The sequence below is a fragment of the Cicer arietinum genome, chromosome 5, assembly GCF_000331145.2.
Source record: "Cicer arietinum cultivar CDC Frontier isolate Library 1 chromosome 5, Cicar.CDCFrontier_v2.0, whole genome shotgun sequence".
Lineage (NCBI taxonomy): Eukaryota > Viridiplantae > Streptophyta > Magnoliopsida > Fabales > Fabaceae > Cicer > Cicer arietinum.
This window is the reverse complement of record NC_021164.2, coordinates 69,700,754-69,719,843: the sequence shown is the minus strand read 5'-3', so window position 1 is coordinate 69,719,843 and position 19,090 is coordinate 69,700,754. Positions and strand designations below refer to the sequence as shown.

At 32.3% G+C, this 19,090-nt stretch overlaps 2 protein-coding genes and 1 long non-coding RNA gene across 7 annotated transcripts; 1 reads left to right on the top strand and 2 right to left on the bottom strand.

The window, feature by feature from the left end:
• The first annotated feature begins 1,195 nt into the window (after window positions 1-1,195).
• LOC113786607 (uncharacterized) lies at window positions 1,196-4,542 on the top strand. The gene is made up of 2 exons (XR_003472873.2): window positions 1,196-1,642; window positions 4,088-4,542. It is a non-coding gene; the product is annotated as an uncharacterized lncRNA (long non-coding RNA).
• Window positions 4,543-8,506: 3,964 nt separating this feature from the next.
• On the bottom strand, window positions 8,507-12,696 carry LOC101499395 (uncharacterized). 4 transcript variants are annotated; one of them, XM_004502831.4, is made up of 9 exons: window positions 12,532-12,696; window positions 12,312-12,434; window positions 11,311-11,391; window positions 11,137-11,225; window positions 10,971-11,045; window positions 9,661-9,722; window positions 9,506-9,568; window positions 9,203-9,367; window positions 8,507-8,860 (listed from the first exon to the last, which is right to left on the bottom strand). In XM_004502831.4, the coding sequence occupies exons 2-9, from the start codon at window positions 12,432-12,434 to the stop codon at window positions 8,793-8,795; spliced, it is 726 nt and encodes a 241-aa protein (XP_004502888.1). In that variant the 5' UTR covers window positions 12,532-12,696; the 3' UTR covers window positions 8,507-8,792. The 4 variants fall into 4 exon arrangements, with proteins under 4 accessions (XP_004502888.1, XP_004502890.1, XP_004502889.1 ...); XM_004502833.4 differs by having other exon boundaries at window positions 8,645-8,860; window positions 9,512-9,568; XM_004502832.4 differs by having other exon boundaries at window positions 8,645-8,860; window positions 9,506-9,565.
• Window positions 12,697-14,311: 1,615 nt separating this feature from the next.
• On the bottom strand, window positions 14,312-18,900 carry LOC101498857 (uncharacterized). Of its 2 annotated transcripts, none has more exons than XM_073368532.1 (9): window positions 18,701-18,900; window positions 18,478-18,600; window positions 16,693-16,773; window positions 16,519-16,607; window positions 16,349-16,423; window positions 15,599-15,660; window positions 15,452-15,508; window positions 15,124-15,300; window positions 14,312-14,723 (listed from the first exon to the last, which is right to left on the bottom strand). In XM_073368532.1, the coding sequence occupies exons 2-9, from the start codon at window positions 18,598-18,600 to the stop codon at window positions 14,656-14,658; spliced, it is 732 nt and encodes a 243-aa protein (XP_073224633.1). In that variant the 5' UTR covers window positions 18,701-18,900; the 3' UTR covers window positions 14,312-14,655. The 2 variants fall into 2 exon arrangements, with proteins under 2 accessions (XP_073224633.1, XP_004502886.3); XM_004502829.4 differs by having other exon boundaries at window positions 15,446-15,508; window positions 18,701-18,897.
• Window positions 18,901-19,090: the final 190 nt, after the last annotated feature.

Sequence of the window (19,090 nt, the reverse complement as noted above, 5' to 3'; positions counted from 1 at the left end):
CCATTTGAGTTTATATCGTATAACATATTATATTCTCTTTTATTTTTATTTTTATTATAATAATTGAAATATAAACATTAAAAAATAATAATATTATTTTATATTTATTAGCTAATTCAACTATTAAATTTATAATATACTTTAATTTCAATCAATTAATCTATCAGATATGATTTATTCAATAGATTTATTAGCTATTTTTTTTTTACCAATCCGAACTTTGTTTTACCAATTTCAATTTTCAGATTTCTTTCCTTTTTTTATTTATTTAAAAAATGTCAGTTTCAATTTGAAGGTTGCCCCTAGTGGTAAAAGTGGACTGCCATCTCCTCATGAAACCAAAATCTTTTTACTGGAAAAAAATTGAGAGGAATTATAAATATAGACCCACCCATGTCAGACCAATGTAACAAACAGTATTAGAAGCGTTTCCAAATTCTAAAGGCCACAAAATTCCAATTTCCATGACTAACTGCTACGGTCAATTAGGAATAAGTAACATTAGCAGAAACTCTATAGTCTCCTTCCGAAAAAACAATTGACCATTCAGTATTTTTGGCAAAACACTAGGACTAAGTTTTTTCTTTTTAAAGAAAAAATCAGATAAACTAAAATAACACAATTCAGTTTTGTGGCTTTTGAAATTACTTTTAAATGTTTTTTTTTATTGATTTACTTTCAATATTATATCTATATATAAAGAAATAATGCAAAAATTATAAATACTAAAAAGTAAATAAATTAAAAATTAGTATTTAATACATATAATAATTAGTCCAATTGACAATGTCAATATTATTAAACAAGACATTTTTCATAATTATTCAATTTAAATCCAAAATATCTACTTTATACATAATTTTATTAATGATTTTCGCTACATTGTTTTCAAACTCAAAAAAATCTATGTGTACTATCTTAAATACTATTTAAATAAATATTTAATTTATATATATATATATATATATTATAAATAATTTTTTTAATCATTTAAATATATTAAATTATAATTTAATTAACAAAAATCGATATATTTAATTATACACCAAATATATCAATGACTAAATTATAGCACAGCTATCTTTTTTATAAGAAGAGTAGAATAATAATAAAACAAAACAAAAGTTTGATTACTGCCTTAAATAGAAACACGTGTATAATATTCTTTCTTAGAACCAATCTCACAGTTTTCCTTCTTATTTATTTATTTCTCTTCTCACAAATTAACCAGATCAAAAACTGACGAAACACCGTGGAAAACGAAAACGCGGTTCAAACCAAAACCAAAAGCACGCATTAAAAGAGTTGAAAATTAACATCAAGCAACGTTCACTATTCCATCCATCATCATCAAATGGCAGAAGCGCGTTTTAATAATTTACGGAAAAGCACAAACGAGAATGAGATAACTGAATCAGACATGGAAGTTGCTCGGCAACTTATTCAGCTCAGCCATGAAGATAAAATCACTCGCAAGAGAAATAGAACATTGGAGGAAGATTTAAAGGTTGTTCAACAAGGGATAATTAGCACCAAAGCAATTAGTAATCATAAGATTAAATCTCACCCGAAGAATCAGAGGAAATATCGCTCTCTTCTCAATATATACAATGCTACAAAGGAATCAAAACCCTAATTCAAGGTATTGTTAATTAACTTAGTTACTGCTACATTTTTCTTTGTATATATACTGAAATGCTTAAGTCTTTGTTAATTATTAATTAGTTATATTGTTGTTAGTTTTGTGATAAGCAATTAATTGGAAACCCAAAATATCATATTTGTTTCATGAAGAACATAAAATATAACACTCAAAACGGTAACTCGTTGGGTATATGATTCCCCTCATTTTATTCTTCCAAGTTCCAACAATATCTTCTACTAAATGTAAGTTCATCGGTTCAATTTATTAGACAGAAGCTTTTTCGTCCACGTACACTTGAGTCTAAAACTCACATGGAATCTTCACATTGTACTATAGGAGGAACTATTATATTCTATTTGATTTGAACACATCTTCAACCAACTAAAATTTTAAGATATTAGATATATAAATACTGTTCGACAACAGTGCTACTGTCGATGTATTAGGATGTAGAAATATTATTGTTGCTATAATTACCAGTACTTCAGTTTTGTCAACATATGGTTTAGATACATACTTGGTTCTTTACAAACTATTGATTATTGAAGCAAATTATAGCACGTTAGCATAAATGCTGTTAGCCTGTTAGTACTTGATATAGGAGTATTATTACTTTTTTCTCTCGATCCAGTGCATTTCAATCCCATTCACTTGTGTTTTCTGTTTAAACAAGTGTCTAATTTCAAAATATTTCGTGAAAGGTTAATCTCGTACTATTAAGGTGTGGCTATTGAATGAGAATTATGCTACCAAACCAAACCAATATGTAACTTTAACTTTTCAATATAAATTTTGCTATATCTTAGAATTCATGTGAATTAATCCCACCACATCATTATATGGGTTTCAGCTATATTTAGTATAATTTATATGAATTTTAATCAATGTAATGAAATGATTCTTTTAAGATAAATTTTTTTAGACAACTAGAAAAATTAAGATTTAGTATATATAAGTGAAAAAAAAAACAGAAAACTATAGCATAATTTTTGGAGATATTGAAATGGTGATTTGTTCTTATGATTTGATGGACGAAATCTGATCTTTACACTTGGAATGATTATTCTTTCACCTATGATAGATGTAAAAGATCATTGATATATATAATGTATCAAAACCAAGTTACGAAGTTCCTATATAAATTCCCATATAATATATAGTCTTACTATCCCCCACTTATTGTTTTGAAAGTAAAATTGCTTTTCAGAAAGAAAAAAAAAATTGATAGACATCCAATTACCCAATTACACATTGAGTGAGAATAAAATAAAGAGAATTATTCGATAGATGTAATATGTTAGATGATGTGATTAAAAAAGAAAATATATAAAAAATTTAAGTATACATTTATCATTGTTGTATTCTTATTATGATCTTAATTAACTTTTCTAGTTTATAAGGAAAATAATTCATAATAATTTAAATCGTGGCAAGAGTTCAAATTCAAATTCTCTAAACAATCGGTCCATAATTGAATTATCAGAAGAAAAATAATTGGGCACAGATACAAGTTTGCCTCTTGACAATTGTCCACTTCCATGAACGCCATCATATAGACTCCTTTGATCTTGCAGCCTTCACAAATAAAATAGAACGATTAAAAATAATCAAACGGCTGGAATGCAATCTAAAAAGCATGGACCCATTACACCGTCCATATATTATAATAGTATGTATCAGGTACTTTCCAAAGACATGAAATCATGGTTAATTGATTTCTTCCATCATGACGTATAAAGTTGGACCACAACATATAACACCATATTGCAAAGCCTAATATTGACTCAAACCAGTTTGGTATCATTTAGATTTGAAAAAGAAAACATGAAAACAAAAATTAAATAGAAAAACAATGACATTAGTAAACCTATATAAAATTTAACAATATTAGTATCAATATCTTTTAAGAAAAATAGGAGTATCACTTATAAGGTGGTTTGGAAAGTTGAAGTGGTAAAGAAACTAAGTGTTTAATTTCTTTTTCTATCAAAATTAACAATTAATTATTAATATTGACTATTTAGAAAATAACATTTTGAAGAAAAATAAACACTATCTCCAAATTAAAATATAAACAATTTTTTTTAATTAATATATTTTATCTAAAATTTAAACAAATTTTCAAGTAATTTTTTTATTAATATTTCATTCAGGAGTACTAAATTTGACCAAACATACTAGAATGGTTGAAAGACAATAAAAAAACTATGTAATAATCAGTTAAAAAAGGAATACAAGATACGATGTATTAGACTTTGAAGCACACAAATAATATTGTACTCTGTGTGTGATTCAATTATAACCAAAAATACTTACTTTTATTTTTATTAAAAATGATAGTTATGTGTTCCTTAAATCTAGTTCTTTAATTAATGAATATGATTCTAAGTGATGGTAATGCATATAGTCAAACTGAATATCTACTTTGGAATATACTCATAGAACCAAGCTTCATCACGTGTGCACACAAAAAGATATACTATGGGAGATGATCAAACAAGCACATAGTAAAACCCTTAAGAATCATGACGTTCTGATTGCGGCTCAAAAGCTTATGCAACTCAAGAAAGAGAAGACAATCTCTTTTGTACATTTATTTTCTCCCTCTTTCTCTATATGTAGCCTGTAGGAGATAATAACTATTCTTCAATAATAAACTATTGGGTCATCGGCCCACATTTTAACGGTTGTAAAAATCTCGTGTTGCTATGTATTTAGTTGTTTTTAGGGGTGTAGGGGAATTTATGAGAGCACTTTAATTATATATTATTAGCTTAATCATCATCAATTTGAATACCATTATATTTAACAATATGTCTATATGTGTGTGGATATTGTTGTTTTTTTGAGTTTATGGTATATAATAAAACCTTTCAATTTTTGGTTATATTTTATGATTTCCATTTGTGCATAATATGGTCGATTTTCTTGCTCAAAATCTGATATTGGTGATGGCATAGAATACTAGAACTTCATTACTTTTTAGGATGAAAATCAATGGGAGACAACTTATATGTTTATTCATTTCAAAAGTTGAGGTAAAATTGCATTTTGACTAGGCTCATTGTTTGTTGATTTCATCGGTACGTATTGTTAAAGTTCATGTTACTCATGCTGGATTGATCTTTTATAGTGCTATATTCGTCTAATTTAATTATTTTATACAAATTAAAAAAATATATAAATAAAAATTAATATTATTTTTATTAAATTATTATTATAGGTATTGTTACATCATCAATATCGTAACTGTATAACGAAATATATTATTTTGAAAATGATGCAAGTAATATAATTAATTAAATAATATAACTGAAAAAATAAATAAAAAACTAAAAGAGTTGTTTATTTCAAAATAAATTGATTTTGCAAATGAGTTCCTTATTATAGGAGAGAGGGAGGATGAAATATATATGTACATATGCACTTCATCCATATGCGTTGCAAGTTATAACTAACTATCAACTATTAAGTATTATTTATTTTTTTGGTACAAATGAGGGCCGACGACCCAAAGAAAAATAAACGAAAAAAAAATTAAGTCATTAAACCTACGTTTCTAGACATGCAAGCCACGAAAATTTAATTTTGTTGCCTTCACGTCAAATGTGAGTACACTGAATGTGCCTATAATTTTTAATAAATTATTGGATACTAGAGGGGGTTGTGGCTTTTGAAATTTCACTTGTTTGTGACTATGTTAATAAGCACCTTTGAGTCACTTTTCACGATTAAGTGAAATAAACCTCCAACACCGTGACAAGTCTTAGGTACATATCCTATATCTTAGCATGCAAAGAATCACATGCTTGAATCTTTCACCTAAAACCTTGATACATCTGCCATCCGAGTCACGGAGAAAACCGCCACACCCTGCAATATTACCACGCTCCTTACACTCCCATCACAATTAAGATTCATCTAACCATGTTGAGATCTCTACGATCCAATATAGACAATTTCTCGATTTCAAGGAGAACTCTATAGATGAGTATAAATGCTTTCAACAGTAATCCTGGCAAAACTTTGGATGACATTGGTGGAGTTGTTAGGCTGTTGGAACCCTTATTATGAAATGAGAAAAACGAGTCATTAAATTTGGAGGAACAAGTCTAACCCATACATGTTTTGCAAAATTGCAATCACGGAACACATGGAGAACCTTCTCGACGTCTGTCCCACAAGAAGGCATAAGTGTTTGTGTTCTCAAAACTCAAATTGTAGGCATTGTGCACAGTAAAATGATGGTACTAGTGCCTCCCCTTTCTAAAGTGTCTACTGCATTTGCGTCGTTGGGAATTGAGAAAGCTATGATCCTTATCACAATGTTAGTAGGCAAGTTATCAAAAACAAAATTAAAGTCCCAATTACCATAATTATTTACCATATATTTAACAATAAGAGTGGTGCCAAGTAAAGACGAATTAACAACATTGATGAGAAGAGTGTTGCTAGGCTATCATCTATCCAACCAAAAGTTGGTATGAGTACTATCTCTAATTTTTCCCACAACATTCCTTTGAAATTTATCCCGAACCCCTGCAAGAGTTTTTCAAAAATGAGAGTCATAAGTTTGAGAGCTAATATAATCAACCAAATCATTGTTCCTGTCATATTTACTATGAAGAAACTTACACCAAAGTTATCTTGATTAGTAGTGAGGTTCCAAAGAATTTTCATGAGAAAAGCCAATATTCTTGGAGAAATACACATCTGTCTTCTGATAATTAATTTGTTGTCTAGAAGCTTGATATAACATATCCAAATAGTGCAAAATACAATGGGCTTATTCAATACAGACTTATGCAAACAAAAGAAGATCAGAGATTTGGGGACCATTCCTACTTGCAGGAGCAGATATTCTTAAGAGCAGAGGTGACCATGATCACTCCAAAAGTTTTCTTATTCTATACAAATATATCCATACTTACAATAATATTTCTGAATTATATGTATTATATATATGAAATGTTTTACCCAATAAATTAAAATGCGAAGTGGTGCACTGGTAACAAATCATTTTGTAAATTGTAAGTCTACGGGTCAGTAATAATATGAGACAATCTCTAAACGCATATCTAGATGTGTGCTATTCTCTGCTGATCATTGACGGTGGAACATTACTCTATAACGTTATACATAACAAAAGGAATAGACATCAATGATTCAAGGGGTTATATCGTAATTGAAAAGTGCTATTTTCTTATTGATATGAAGAATAAGTGTTTCGTTAATGCATCAAATTTCATACTATCATCTCCGATCTTTTAGATACTCAACTTTCTATATTACTACTTAGCATAAACAGTACTACTTTTGTATCTAAAAATAAGACTTTGTTAATTAAATTATGAGAAAAAATGTAAAATAATTAGAGATAAATTGATAAAAATAATAAATTCAATTGGAAATCTATAGAGAGTCTTATAAAAAGGGACTAGAAAACTTCTCAAGATTAGAATATAATAATTACAGCATGTATATTACATAAATAAGGATCAAGAATATGTATACTTTTGGTTGGATCTATGATAAAGTTTTGATAGAGTAAGCAAGAGGGAAATGTGCTCTAAAAATTGACATCAGCAAGACTTGTGATAGAGTGATTTGAAGTAGTCTCTTAACCTCCATAAAAAGAAATAGGTTTCATTTAGAAATAGATATGTTGGATGAAGACGTGCATCACTACAATGAGCTACTCTATTACAGAGGAGAATGAAGTTCAATCTCTTTGTAACTTGCTTGATATGGTTGCAAGTGTTTCTAGACAATGCATAAACCTTTAAAAATATGATTTTTTTTATAGTAGAAATGTGGAGGCCCACGAAACATGCCATCACTCAGATACTTGAAGCAACATCAAAAAGTGGTACTAGATGGCATGATGAACTCTTTTGGGGGTTTCAAAAAATGGTGCTAGAGGTAGTAATAGGATGAGGTGAGATACGCTTACTATGAGGACGAAGGAGTTTGGAGGTTTTCGTTTTTTCAATTTGAATGACTTTAATCTCGCAATACTAAACAAAGGTTGAAAATTTATGACCTACGTGAATGTTATGGTTACACAGTTTCAAAGTCAAATATTACCCGATAGACTATTGTTGGAGAATTGACAATGATATAAATATGGAAATTTGAAATAATTCTTAGCTTTGGTGTATGGGGATCTATATATCAAAATTGTATCACCTATACATTACCAATATTTGCTAGTGAGGCACCTTATTTATCATGATGTTGAGGGATGGAATGAGCAGTTAATTCAATCTATAATTGTGATTAGAGATGATGAGATTCTTAGAATCCCTTCGCTCAACTTGGCTTACAATAATACTATGCTTTGAATGTTTGACAAACAAGACATGCATAGGGTGAATATCACTTATAAGGTGTATGTGGAGAGGATAGTAAACAGAGACGAGTTGATCTTGCATGTAGTATTTTCTGATGCCACCAAAAGTTCGTACTTTTCTTTGGCGATTTATTCGAAATTGCTTGCCAAGCGTATTTATTTGCAACGTATAGGTGTCCATTGTCTTTATGGTGTGTTGATTGTGACAAGTCCCTTGAAAACCATTGGCACATATTTCTTGTTTACCCTTGTAGTGTTGCATGTTGTCTCATGTTTTTTCAACTGTTTGATAAGGAGCAACTAGTCTTTTTTGCCATGAATTTGTGGAGTCTTTGGAAGATAATATATACAGTTTTGGGAGAGTATAATTGTGGAGAGTCGTAATGCTGATGCTCAAACATCTACCAATTACACTATTCACATGTTTGCCGAGTATTGCTCATTTTAATTGGAAGAATATTTAATGATACGACTTTGATTTTGCTAGCGGAAAAAAACCCAGTGAAACATGGAAAAACTTGCTGCAAATTTGCAATAATTTCTATAAGAGAAAATTGACAATTTCGACTTCTTTTTTTCAAAGTCTAAACATTATGCCTAACTCAACCTGCCGAGCTTTAAATTATAGATGTTACAAAGGAAAGAACTGCAAAAACAAAACTGCAGTGGCAGCAACACTAAACGCTTCAAATGATATATCAAAAGTCCAAAGTAAAAGTAGATCTAACAAATAACTAAGCAGAGAGGCAACCCTCTTCTAACGGAACATATACACGACAACCAACATTTAAGTGATCAAGCAGCTGCTTCACGGCCTGCATTGCGACCACGACCACGGCCCCTTCCCCTTCCACGACCATGGCCTGCACATCATAAAAAAAAAAAAATTACTACATCATCCTTAAGTAACTTGCAGGACAAGTTTAAAATGTTGAAACAAAGCATACAAGAGACAAACAATTACTACAGGGAAAACAATTGGGGAATTCAAATTAAGTAATTTTCCCATGAAGCCTGATTTAATAGGTAGCATCGTGTAATGCAAAAGCACAACAAAATATTAGAGTGGACTACAGGAAGCACAAATCTATTCAAGGCCAACACATAACTGTATTAATCGCATTTGATCAGATAAACAATGGTAATTTACACATAACTTATCTATATATCCTTAAACCTGAATTTAATGGACTCATTGTGCTTACCGCGTAGGGCCGGTGGTGCATCATATTCACCGTAGTCATAGTACGTAACCGGCTGGGCGCCATAGCTTTGTCCTCGTCCCCGAAAAGCACGGCCGCGTCCTCTGCCACCATAGCCGCGTCCACCATCCCAACCATCACCATATTCCATACCCCCGTTGTACATTCCTAAAAAGAATAGATTGGGTAGTAATAAGCATTTTTTTTTAATAAAAACATAAAAGAGTTCAAGAAAGCACTACTGATCATTCTATTATCTATACTGCATCCAGTTACAGTTAGTATGCAAAACAAAGTAAGCAGTACCTCTACCTCTACCCCTACCCCTTCCACGACCTCGCCCCCTTCCTTGCATCCTTGGTGAGCCTTCTGTTTCAAAATTATATTTAAAAACTAAACATGCATAATAATAATAAGTATTCACTCTTTAGAAATATGTAAAGAAAAGGCATTTAATTCACCTCCTTCGTCTTCATACTCGTTCAACGGTTTTACTTGATCAACTGGAAGAGGAGGTTGATATCTGCGTGAGGAAAAACAATTTGGATCTTGCCAACAGAGAATACAATTAAAAATAAAAACAAAAAAAGAAATTTTAAATTATAACATGGAAGCCATCCAAACATGTAAATCATGACTGAGTCTTAATAGTTAACAGAATCTATGCATTAGTATGAGTCAAAAATTGGTAAAGCAAAAAATGAAAAGCGCAAAGTTATAAACACCACAGTGTGATAAACTACAAAGCTAATGAAATCAAACCTATCGTTAGTCAACAACAAAGTCAGGTAACAATAAGTACAGCAGCACAATAGACATAGTATTTACCACACTCCTAGAAGTCAAAGGTCTAACATGTTCCATTGTCCTCAATGCAGTTTTTGAAAAACCAAGTACAAATTAAAAGTCAAATGCAAAAAGACACATGTAGGTAAATCTTTATGAACTTATACAAAGCCACCTTGTTTGTAAAATAACACTCCGATCTCAAATATAAGCAAAAGTACGGTTAAAAAAATTGATGTATCTAGTTTAAAATTTGGACTAGATACATCAATTTTCTTTGACCTACTTTTGCTGATATTTGAGAGCGGAGGGAGTAACATAAACAACACTAGATTTTGAATTTGAAGATACAAAGGGGGATAAGAGATAAAATTTAAGAAAAAACCTCTCATATGTTAGAAACTTGGAAATTGTGATTGAATTATTGAAATAAGGAATTTAAAACCACAGAAATTACATAATTGATTCAAATGTGCTTCAATAAAACCTTAGTGCTTTCTCATTTCTGATTAGACAAGCTATATAAAACTTGTGTGACAATAAAAGGGTAAAAATTATTCTGGACATTCATAGCTAGTTATAATGATGTATTTACTTCAAAAACAATGTAACATAATGGAAGTTACTAAATTTTAGCACTTCATTTCCACCCCCAAAACTTACAGAAGTACAACAGCAAAAAGAGATGCTCACCAACCTATTATAATTGTATTGATTATAGAAACAAATAAACTTTGAATAAGTGATTTAGCACGGGGGGGAGGGGGGCACTTATAAGTGAGTACAACTCAGCAAAATCATGAAGTTCATAATTTCTAGTTAAAAAAAAAAATGAAAGTTTGTAAATTTAAAAGAGACTAATTAAGCCAAACTTAACAAGTGATGAGGTGATTTTCTTCAAAAATAACTAATCGCATTAAAGGATAAAGCATCTAAACACATAACTTAGAGAAAAGATGTCATACAATATCATGAAAACTCTTACCCTGTAGAGGATGTATCCAGCTCTTTCTTTGACAAGGTAATTGTGACCATTGAAACATGACGAGTAGTCTCCAAACTGAGCAAAAAACACAACAAAACAATCACACCCATGCATGCATATATTAAATTATTTGACAAGGCAGCATAGAGGACACAATGACTCATACGGAAGAAGGCCTTCTTCTAGTGGTTCCCATGTGTCGGTTATATCAGTTGATCCAATTTGAGTGTTCTGATGCAGACCAACAATCCTTCTCTGAAACAAGGAGACAGATCAGTTGCAATAGTAAGACAAATAAAATGCCAACCAACTTAATCCGAAGAGATATTGACACTCCCACCTTTATTAGCTCAGTAATCATTACAGTCTTATTGATTGCTCGTCCCATTGCTTTGAGAATGATGTCATCAGATCCTTTCTCCTACAGAAGATACATGTAGGGCAATATTAAATGTCACATAAAATAGTAAAATATCAGTTAACTCTAGATAAATTGATACTTGCATGCATGGATCACAAATAACAAATTATAAGAGAAAAGTGCAGCATAAAATCATTGTAAAATGATTAAGTAAACATTAAACAAAATAAGGATCTGCTAACGAGGATATTGAAAAAATCAAGTCTCACGTCAACTCGAGATAGTTTTTTTTAAGCCGGTATTGATCTTTGTCTGGTGCGTATGGAAAAACATATGTCAGGAGAGGTCAACCCTTTAAGTGGATCTAGTAACCTCGAGGATTTATCTCCGTAATTGTGTGCTGGAATACCTTGTTTACCCAAAAAAAGAAAAACCTAAGATGGTATCTAATCTTATCCAAGATCCGTTGTGGGGTCACCTACCATACTATCCACTTGGGCCAATAGTATTTGACATGAGGGAATTTGTTTAGGGAAGGTATACGGTATACCCCCCCTCCAACACTTACGGCTTTACAAGTCAGGGAATTAATGCCCTCTTCCTACATTCTATCACTCTGGCAATCAGTCTTTGCATTTGAAATTCCACAATAGTCTATTTTGAATATACCTTCACTCAGTCTCTCAATAGTCTATCTCAGACTCCGTATGCTCGTGTTTATCACTATGACTTGTTTGGCCATTTCTTTGTTTTCTCTCTCTTGCATTAGGTTCTTTACCTGAAATTGTTTTTCAATACATTATTTTCTAGGTTTAGGGTTTTATTGTAATTCTAATGACGCTACGTTTCAATCAGCTGGTTTAATATAAACGCGAGTCTTTGTAAACACTCCTCCATTCTGATTCGTTCGTATGATACTCAATTCATAAGCATATAGAACAAAGTATGGAAGTATTAAAAACAGTTATGATAATACTGACTTGAAAGAGAGTGGTGGCATAAGTGATGTAATTTCTCATCCTTCCTTGAGTAGTAATACGGATCTCGTTCTCGCTTATAGGAGTTTCTGGTTTAGGCTTCTCTACCCTTTGATACCTATCCATCTGAACAATCAAACAATAAATCAATCAATTAACGAAAAACATGAATTGAAGCATTCAATCTAGGGTTTATATTATTGTTGTAGAGAGAAAGTGATACCGTTTGTGTTATGCGAGGTTGGGTGGGTTTGGGTGAATATGGCAATGTTACTTAATCAGTTAGTTGACAGGTTTTGGGGATATTGATTTTAATTGTGGCTTCAATTTCAGGCAGAGAAGGAAAAAGAGAGAAAATTACACGCAAACAATTGCACTCTCTTTCTATGGAATGCAAAAGCAGAACAAAAAGCCTGATGAGTAGGATTACGTGGCCGCGGTCTCATCGCCGTTTAGACCGTAATAAGCCCATCTTAAAAATTACCCAATGGGCTCTGATGTACCAGCCCACCAATCACGTCGTACAGTATCTTACTCAACTCAATGGGCTTTTAAACATCTTCCAAAAAAAATGTATCTCAATTCAAGAAAGAATAGTGAAATATTCAATGGAAGCGTATTTTTAGTAGTGTATTTAGCATATTTGAATAAAAATACAGGGCCGAATAAGCAATTACTTAACGATTTGCCCTGGGTAAACTGTCTCCTACAGGACTGAACAAGCACCCAAGGCCCGAATGTACCCAATAAAGCTGCGGCCCAGTTATCCTAAATGGGCGAATGTACCCAATCGCTACTCTCAATTTATTATACTTCATTGTTTATTTATGATAATAATTAATGTATAGTAAATGATAAAAAATCAAATTTTGTTAGGCTCGCCTATTTATTTATTTATTTATTGTGTTTCATGCTGAGAAATATCAAACAACTTAAAAAGTTGTTAGACGGATGAAAACTAAGTGTTATCATGATAGGCCTTAAATCAATTGAAATTGTAAATAATTAAAAATATCTTTTTTATTAGTTATCATTTTCTAAGTTTAAAAACTTACAATATCGTGGTGGCAAATAATTTATGACTGGTTAATTGGGCATTTAGTTAAAGAGACAATAAAATGACCGTACATAAAATTTTGTCTTTAGCAACATTTAGGATCAATATGATAAACTATATATGATTATTTGAGGATAAACAATGATTTCAGTCTCAAAATGTGTGAGGTGTCACCATAGTTTATAAATGTATTAAAATTGTAAATGTATTTACAAATATCTTTTTTATTAGTTATATTGGTCCTCGAATATGTTTTTACAGATCAATTTAGTCATCAAAAATATTTTTCGTCAGTATATTTAGTCCATAAAATTATTAATAAAAATATATTGTGATATGCATTTATAATTTTGATACATTCAAGACTATAGTGACAATATCTCAACCATTTAGAAACTAAAATGGTTATTTATTAAATTATTTAATGAAACAAATGCTACATTTAGAATACCTGCAACATCAGAAGGACTATTAAAAACTAATGCAGAAATATGTTAAAAGTTCGTATAATTGCATCATTATGATAAAATGATATATCATTCAAAATTATTGAACATTATAGGACTATTAATCCTTTCAAAAACAATCTTTTAAATTAAGTTTCACATCTCTAAAATTGGTCCTATGAAGAGACACAAATCTAAATACGTAATTGAAATGTCATTTTTCGATTGATGCAATCAAGAGTAAACTAGACTAAGTTATAGAAAACCGAAGCTTGACATGTCATACAATTTAAGACTTTAACTTAATCTATAAGACTTTTCTTAGTCTTCTGCCCAACCACAATTTTAAATATCATTAACCATGATTTTTAGATTTTAAAATGATATTCATTACCAAATTATGTCCGAATGTACAATTGGAACCGTGAATAATAGCATTTATTAGAGCGTATCAAAAGTTTGTGACAAAAATAAAAGCTTATGCAGCTAGTGAAGAGGAGTATAAAAATTGAGAATAAATTTCATTTGTGGAGTAAAATCAAATTACAACAAACTGGAATGCAATAGTGTAAATAGAGCACAAATGGCTGAAGCTACAACTAAACAGTTGCATACCACGAGACTGCGATGGTCAAATTTTGGGACAGAACAATGCTAAACCTGCCGAATTTAAAATTATAGATGTTACAAGGAAGCAAATACAAAAACAAAACTGCAGGAACATGGCTGCAAAACAGTGAACCCTTCAAATAATACCAAGATAAAAGCAAATCTAACAAATAACTAAGCAGAGAGGCAACCCTCTTCTAACTGAACATATACATGACAACCAACAACCAGGTCATCAAGCAGCTGCTCCTCGGCCTGCATCACGACCACGTCCACGGCCTCTTCCCCTTCCACGACCTCGGCCTGCAAATCATAAAAAGAAAATTAATACAACATCCATTTCAGTTTTTGTAGAAAAAGGGCAAAGAATAATAAGCAAACAGCAGCACTAGTGCTTGCAAGTTTCACGACAACATCCACTTAAGTAACTTGTAGGACAACTTTAAAATGCCTAAACAAGGAAACACAAGGGACAAAAGAAACAAACAAATACGATAAGGAAAACAATTGGGAATTCAAATTAAGTAATTTTCTTCAGTAACTTGATTTAATAGGAAGCATCATGTAGTGCAAATAGCACATAGCAAAACTATTTGACTGGACTAAATACACAAAATCTATTCTGTATGCCAGCAGATATCTAGTATTTATCAAATTTCATCTGATAATACAATTAATCAAATTTGTGCCCTTGCATGCTTACCACGTGGGGCAGGAGGTGCATCATATTCACCATTGTCATAATACCCCACAGGCTGGGCACCATAACCTCGTCCTCGTCCCTGGAAAGAACGGCCCCATGCACGGCCACGCCCTCTGCCACCATAGCCACGTCCACCATCCCAACCATCGCCATATTCCATACCCCCATTGTATATTCCTACAGCATAAATTGTGTAGCAATAAGAAAATTTGGTATTTTAGAGGAAACCATATGGGGGTTCAAGAGAGCATGTATGATCATTCTATAATCTATACTGCATCCAATTACAGTTAAATAAGCGAAACAAAGTACTGAGAAATACCTCTACCTCTACCTCTGCCCCTTCCACGGCCACGCCCCCTTCCTCGGATCCTTGGTGAGCCTTCTGTATTAAAATTTTAGTCAACAACTAAACATACCATAATAATTACAAGTTTTCACTGTTGAAATATAAAAGAAAAGACTATTAAATAACCTCCTTCCTCTTCATATTCATTCAAAGGTTTTACTTGATCAGCTGGAAGAGGAGGTTGATATCTGCACGGGGAACAACAACTAAGATCTTGAGAGCATATAATACAATTAAAGCAAGATATAATAATATATTTACTACAAAAACAAAGTAACACCATGGAAGTTACTATATATTTAGCAGTTTATCAGGACCCCGAAACTTACAGAAGTAAAACAGCAAGGAGAAAATGATTACCAGCCTATAGCAGCACTGGTTATTGTTAGATTGTTCAGATCTCAGTTTTTAAGATCATGGAAGCACAGTAAAGAGATAGAGAGAATGAAGAGTAAAACTTCTAACTGTATTATCTAATCTGTTTTCTCTTGCATGAATAGAAGGGAAGATTCCCTTTAATAGAACTAGACAAACACTAATTGTCCCATTTGAAGGCTATCGTGTAGGCACTTAGGCAGTTTTAACAAACTGTAACTGCTTCAACTAACTCAAGATAAGTACAATTCTATTCTCTGATAATTATAAACACAAATAAACTTTGCACAAGAAGTTGTAGCAAAAGAGAAGAGGGAAACAGTTACTAACGAGTACAACTCACCAAAATTGTAAAAATAATTTATGAAACAAGACAAAGCCACAATCTTAACAAGTGATTGAGTAGTTTGCTTCAAAAATAACTAAGCCTATTAAAAAATAAAGCACCAAACAGCATAATTTAGAAATGCAGATGTCATATAACATCATGAAGTGACATACCCTATGGAGGATGTATCGAGCTCTTTCTTTGACAAGGTAATTGTGATCATTGAAACATGACGAGTAGTCTCCAAACTGAGCACATAAAAAAACACAACCATTAAAAAAAATCACACCCAAGCATATATAAATTATTTGATAGCGTAGCATAGTGGAAAAATAAGCCATACGGAAGAAGGCCTTCTTCTAACGGTTCCCACGTGTCTGTTATATCAGTTGATCCAATTAGAGTGTTCTGATGCAGACCAACAATCCTTCTCTGAAACAAGTAGAAAGAGTGGTCACAACAGTATGACAAACAAAATGCAAACCAATTTAATCCTTAGAGATATCTACCCTCCTACCTTTATTAGCTCAGTAATCGTTACAGTCTTATTGATTGCACGTCCCATTGCCTTGAGAATGATTTCATCAGATCCTTTCTCCTACAGAAAATATACGTATGGCAATATTAAATTTAAACATCATAAAAAATAGCAAAATATTAGTTGATAATAGATATATTGATAATTCCATGTATAGATCACACCAAACAATAAAAGAGAGAAATCCTAAGACCTATGTTGACAGTCTCAGATAGTGGCGTGGAGCACTGTACCCCAAAAATGGGATAGCAGGATGACTGCAATTGTGAAAGCCAAATAAAAGTATATAAACTAAGCATAAAATACAAACAGTATAGAAAAATACTGCAAAAAGCAAAATACACAAAATTAAATGTGTTATCATACTTCATAACCAAAATCCAACATCAAAATCAAGTTCGAAACTCTAATAGTAATCCAAATTAAGTTCCAATAGTAATAATAATAATAATTCACGAAGATGTGTACACGATGCTGGCTGTGAAAAGGGGTTAGTGGGTTTATATATTAATAACATAATTAAGGCTTAAGGGGGGCAAAAAGACCAAATGCCCTTAATGAAATAAAAAATTTAAAAATGTGTTTTTTGAAAAACATAGGAGCGGGTCAGAACGCAGGTTGGGCAACGACAGTGACACACAATTAGGGCACAATTTGCGGCAATAAGCGCCGCACCCATTGAAGGTGTTTCGACGGCCAGACGCATCCCAGCAAGGCCCTCCACCATACAAGGATCCCGGGATCGCGCGCGATCTCACTGGGATCGACAACAGAGCCTAAGACCAGCATAAAACAATGGTGAAGTAAACATTAAACAAAGTAAGAATGAAAATATACCGAGCAAAATATAATACATGTTTTCTTAACTAAATATAATACATCTTAATGAAAGTAATATAGTAGTATTAATAAAAAATATTTAATACATTTATTCACAAATAAAAAATTTACAAGGATGTTAGAGAAATGGGGATAAGGAGAATAAGGTGAAAATGAGGGTTAGTTTAAGAATATGTGCGGCTAGGGAAGATAGAATGGGTGGGTGCTTGAAGCATAAAGCACTCCTGCAGCAGATCTAACATCCTATTGTTCTTCCCATGGTTATAAACCAAACCTTTCTTCACTACCTCGGGGTTAATAAATAGCACCGTAAATAAAAAATATGCTGGTTTGCTTCACCGACAACCCCACCACTTTCGTACTCCTCCAACACGTGAAGGCAAGTTTAGTATACATTAGTTGCAGTGGGAATAAAATTTTGATTTCTGGCATAGTGTGAGTTGAATGGTAGTAAACAAATGTACATGCATATAAATGACTTAATATATGGATTTCTCGTCCGTAAGACAGCTACAAGTCCCACATTGATGACTTAAGGAAGCTACAAGTCCCATATTGATGGCTTAAGGAAGCTACAAGTCCCATGTCAAGTATAAAATGCAGTAGCGAGGCACTTTCAGGTTGAACAGTGACAAACAGGCCGATAGTTGGTTTTGTCCAGCTTTTATGGTTTTAAGCCGGTTCTCTGGTTTTACTGCTAGGCAGTTTTCACGACTAATTGAATCAGATGCATGTTCCTACTAGTCTAATTGGTCAATCCGGTTTCAATTAGGTTGCTAAACATAGTGAAAAGTTTCTCCCTTAAAATTATAAGATTATCATAACAACTGCAACTTTGATGTAAGCACAAGTTTCACTCGGCATTAATCCTATCCAACATATTTACAACAATTATGATTACGATGTGTAGAGAGTAATACTAACTTGAAAGAGAGTGGTGGCATAAGTGATATAATTTCTCATTCTTCCTTGAGTAGTAATGCGGATCTCGTTCTCGCTTATTGGAGTATCTGCTTTGGGCTTCTCTACCCTTTGATACCTATCCATCTGAACAATCAATCAAACAGAGAATCAATCAATTAACGAAAACATGAAATTGAAGCATTCATTTTAGGGTTTATAAAATACTATAGAGAGAAAGAGATACCGTTTGTGTTGTGCGTGAGTGAAAAGAAAGAGAGGCTGGGTGAGTGGGTTTGGGCGAATATGTCAATGCTACACAGTTAACAGGTTTTGGGGATATGGATTTTATTTGTGGTTTCAATTTGAGTCCCAGAAAAGAAAGCAAGTAAGCTACACACGCAGGGTAAAAACGCTGATGAGTAGGGTTATGTGGTCGCGGTCTCATCGCCGTTTAGATCGCTAAACACATCTGGATCATTCCAATTCTAACAATTGCCCAATGGGCTTTTATGCCCCAGCCCACCAATCACATTGTTCAAAAATGTACTACTACCTTTATTTAAAAATAAAAAATACTATCTAAGCCAGCTACTCCATACACCACAAACTGCCGCAAATTTTACAATAAATAATT

Excerpts from the sequence above, each read along its gene's own strand:
- LOC101499395 (XM_004502831.4), bottom strand. The coding sequence starts at position 12,434 with ATGGATAGGTATCAAAGGGTAGAGAAGCCTAAACCAGAAACTCCTATA. Across the intron at positions 9,569-9,660 it reads CGAGTATGAAGACGAAGGAG|AAGGCTCACCAAGGATGCAA; the intron begins GTGAATTAAATG and ends ATTTTGAAACAG. Across the intron at positions 8,861-9,202 it reads TGCACCACCGGCCCTACGCG|GCCATGGTCGTGGAAGGGGA; the intron begins GTAAGCACAATG and ends TATGATGTGCAG.
- LOC101498857 (XM_004502829.4), bottom strand. The coding sequence starts at position 18,600 with ATGGATAGGTATCAAAGGGTAGAGAAGCCCAAAGCAGATACTCCAATA. Across the intron at positions 16,608-16,692 it reads CGATTACTGAGCTAATAAAG|AGAAGGATTGTTGGTCTGCA; the intron begins GTAGGAGGGTAG and ends TACTTGTTTCAG. Across the intron at positions 15,509-15,598 it reads TGAATATGAAGAGGAAGGAG|AAGGCTCACCAAGGATCCGA; the intron begins GTTATTTAATAG and ends ATTTTAATACAG.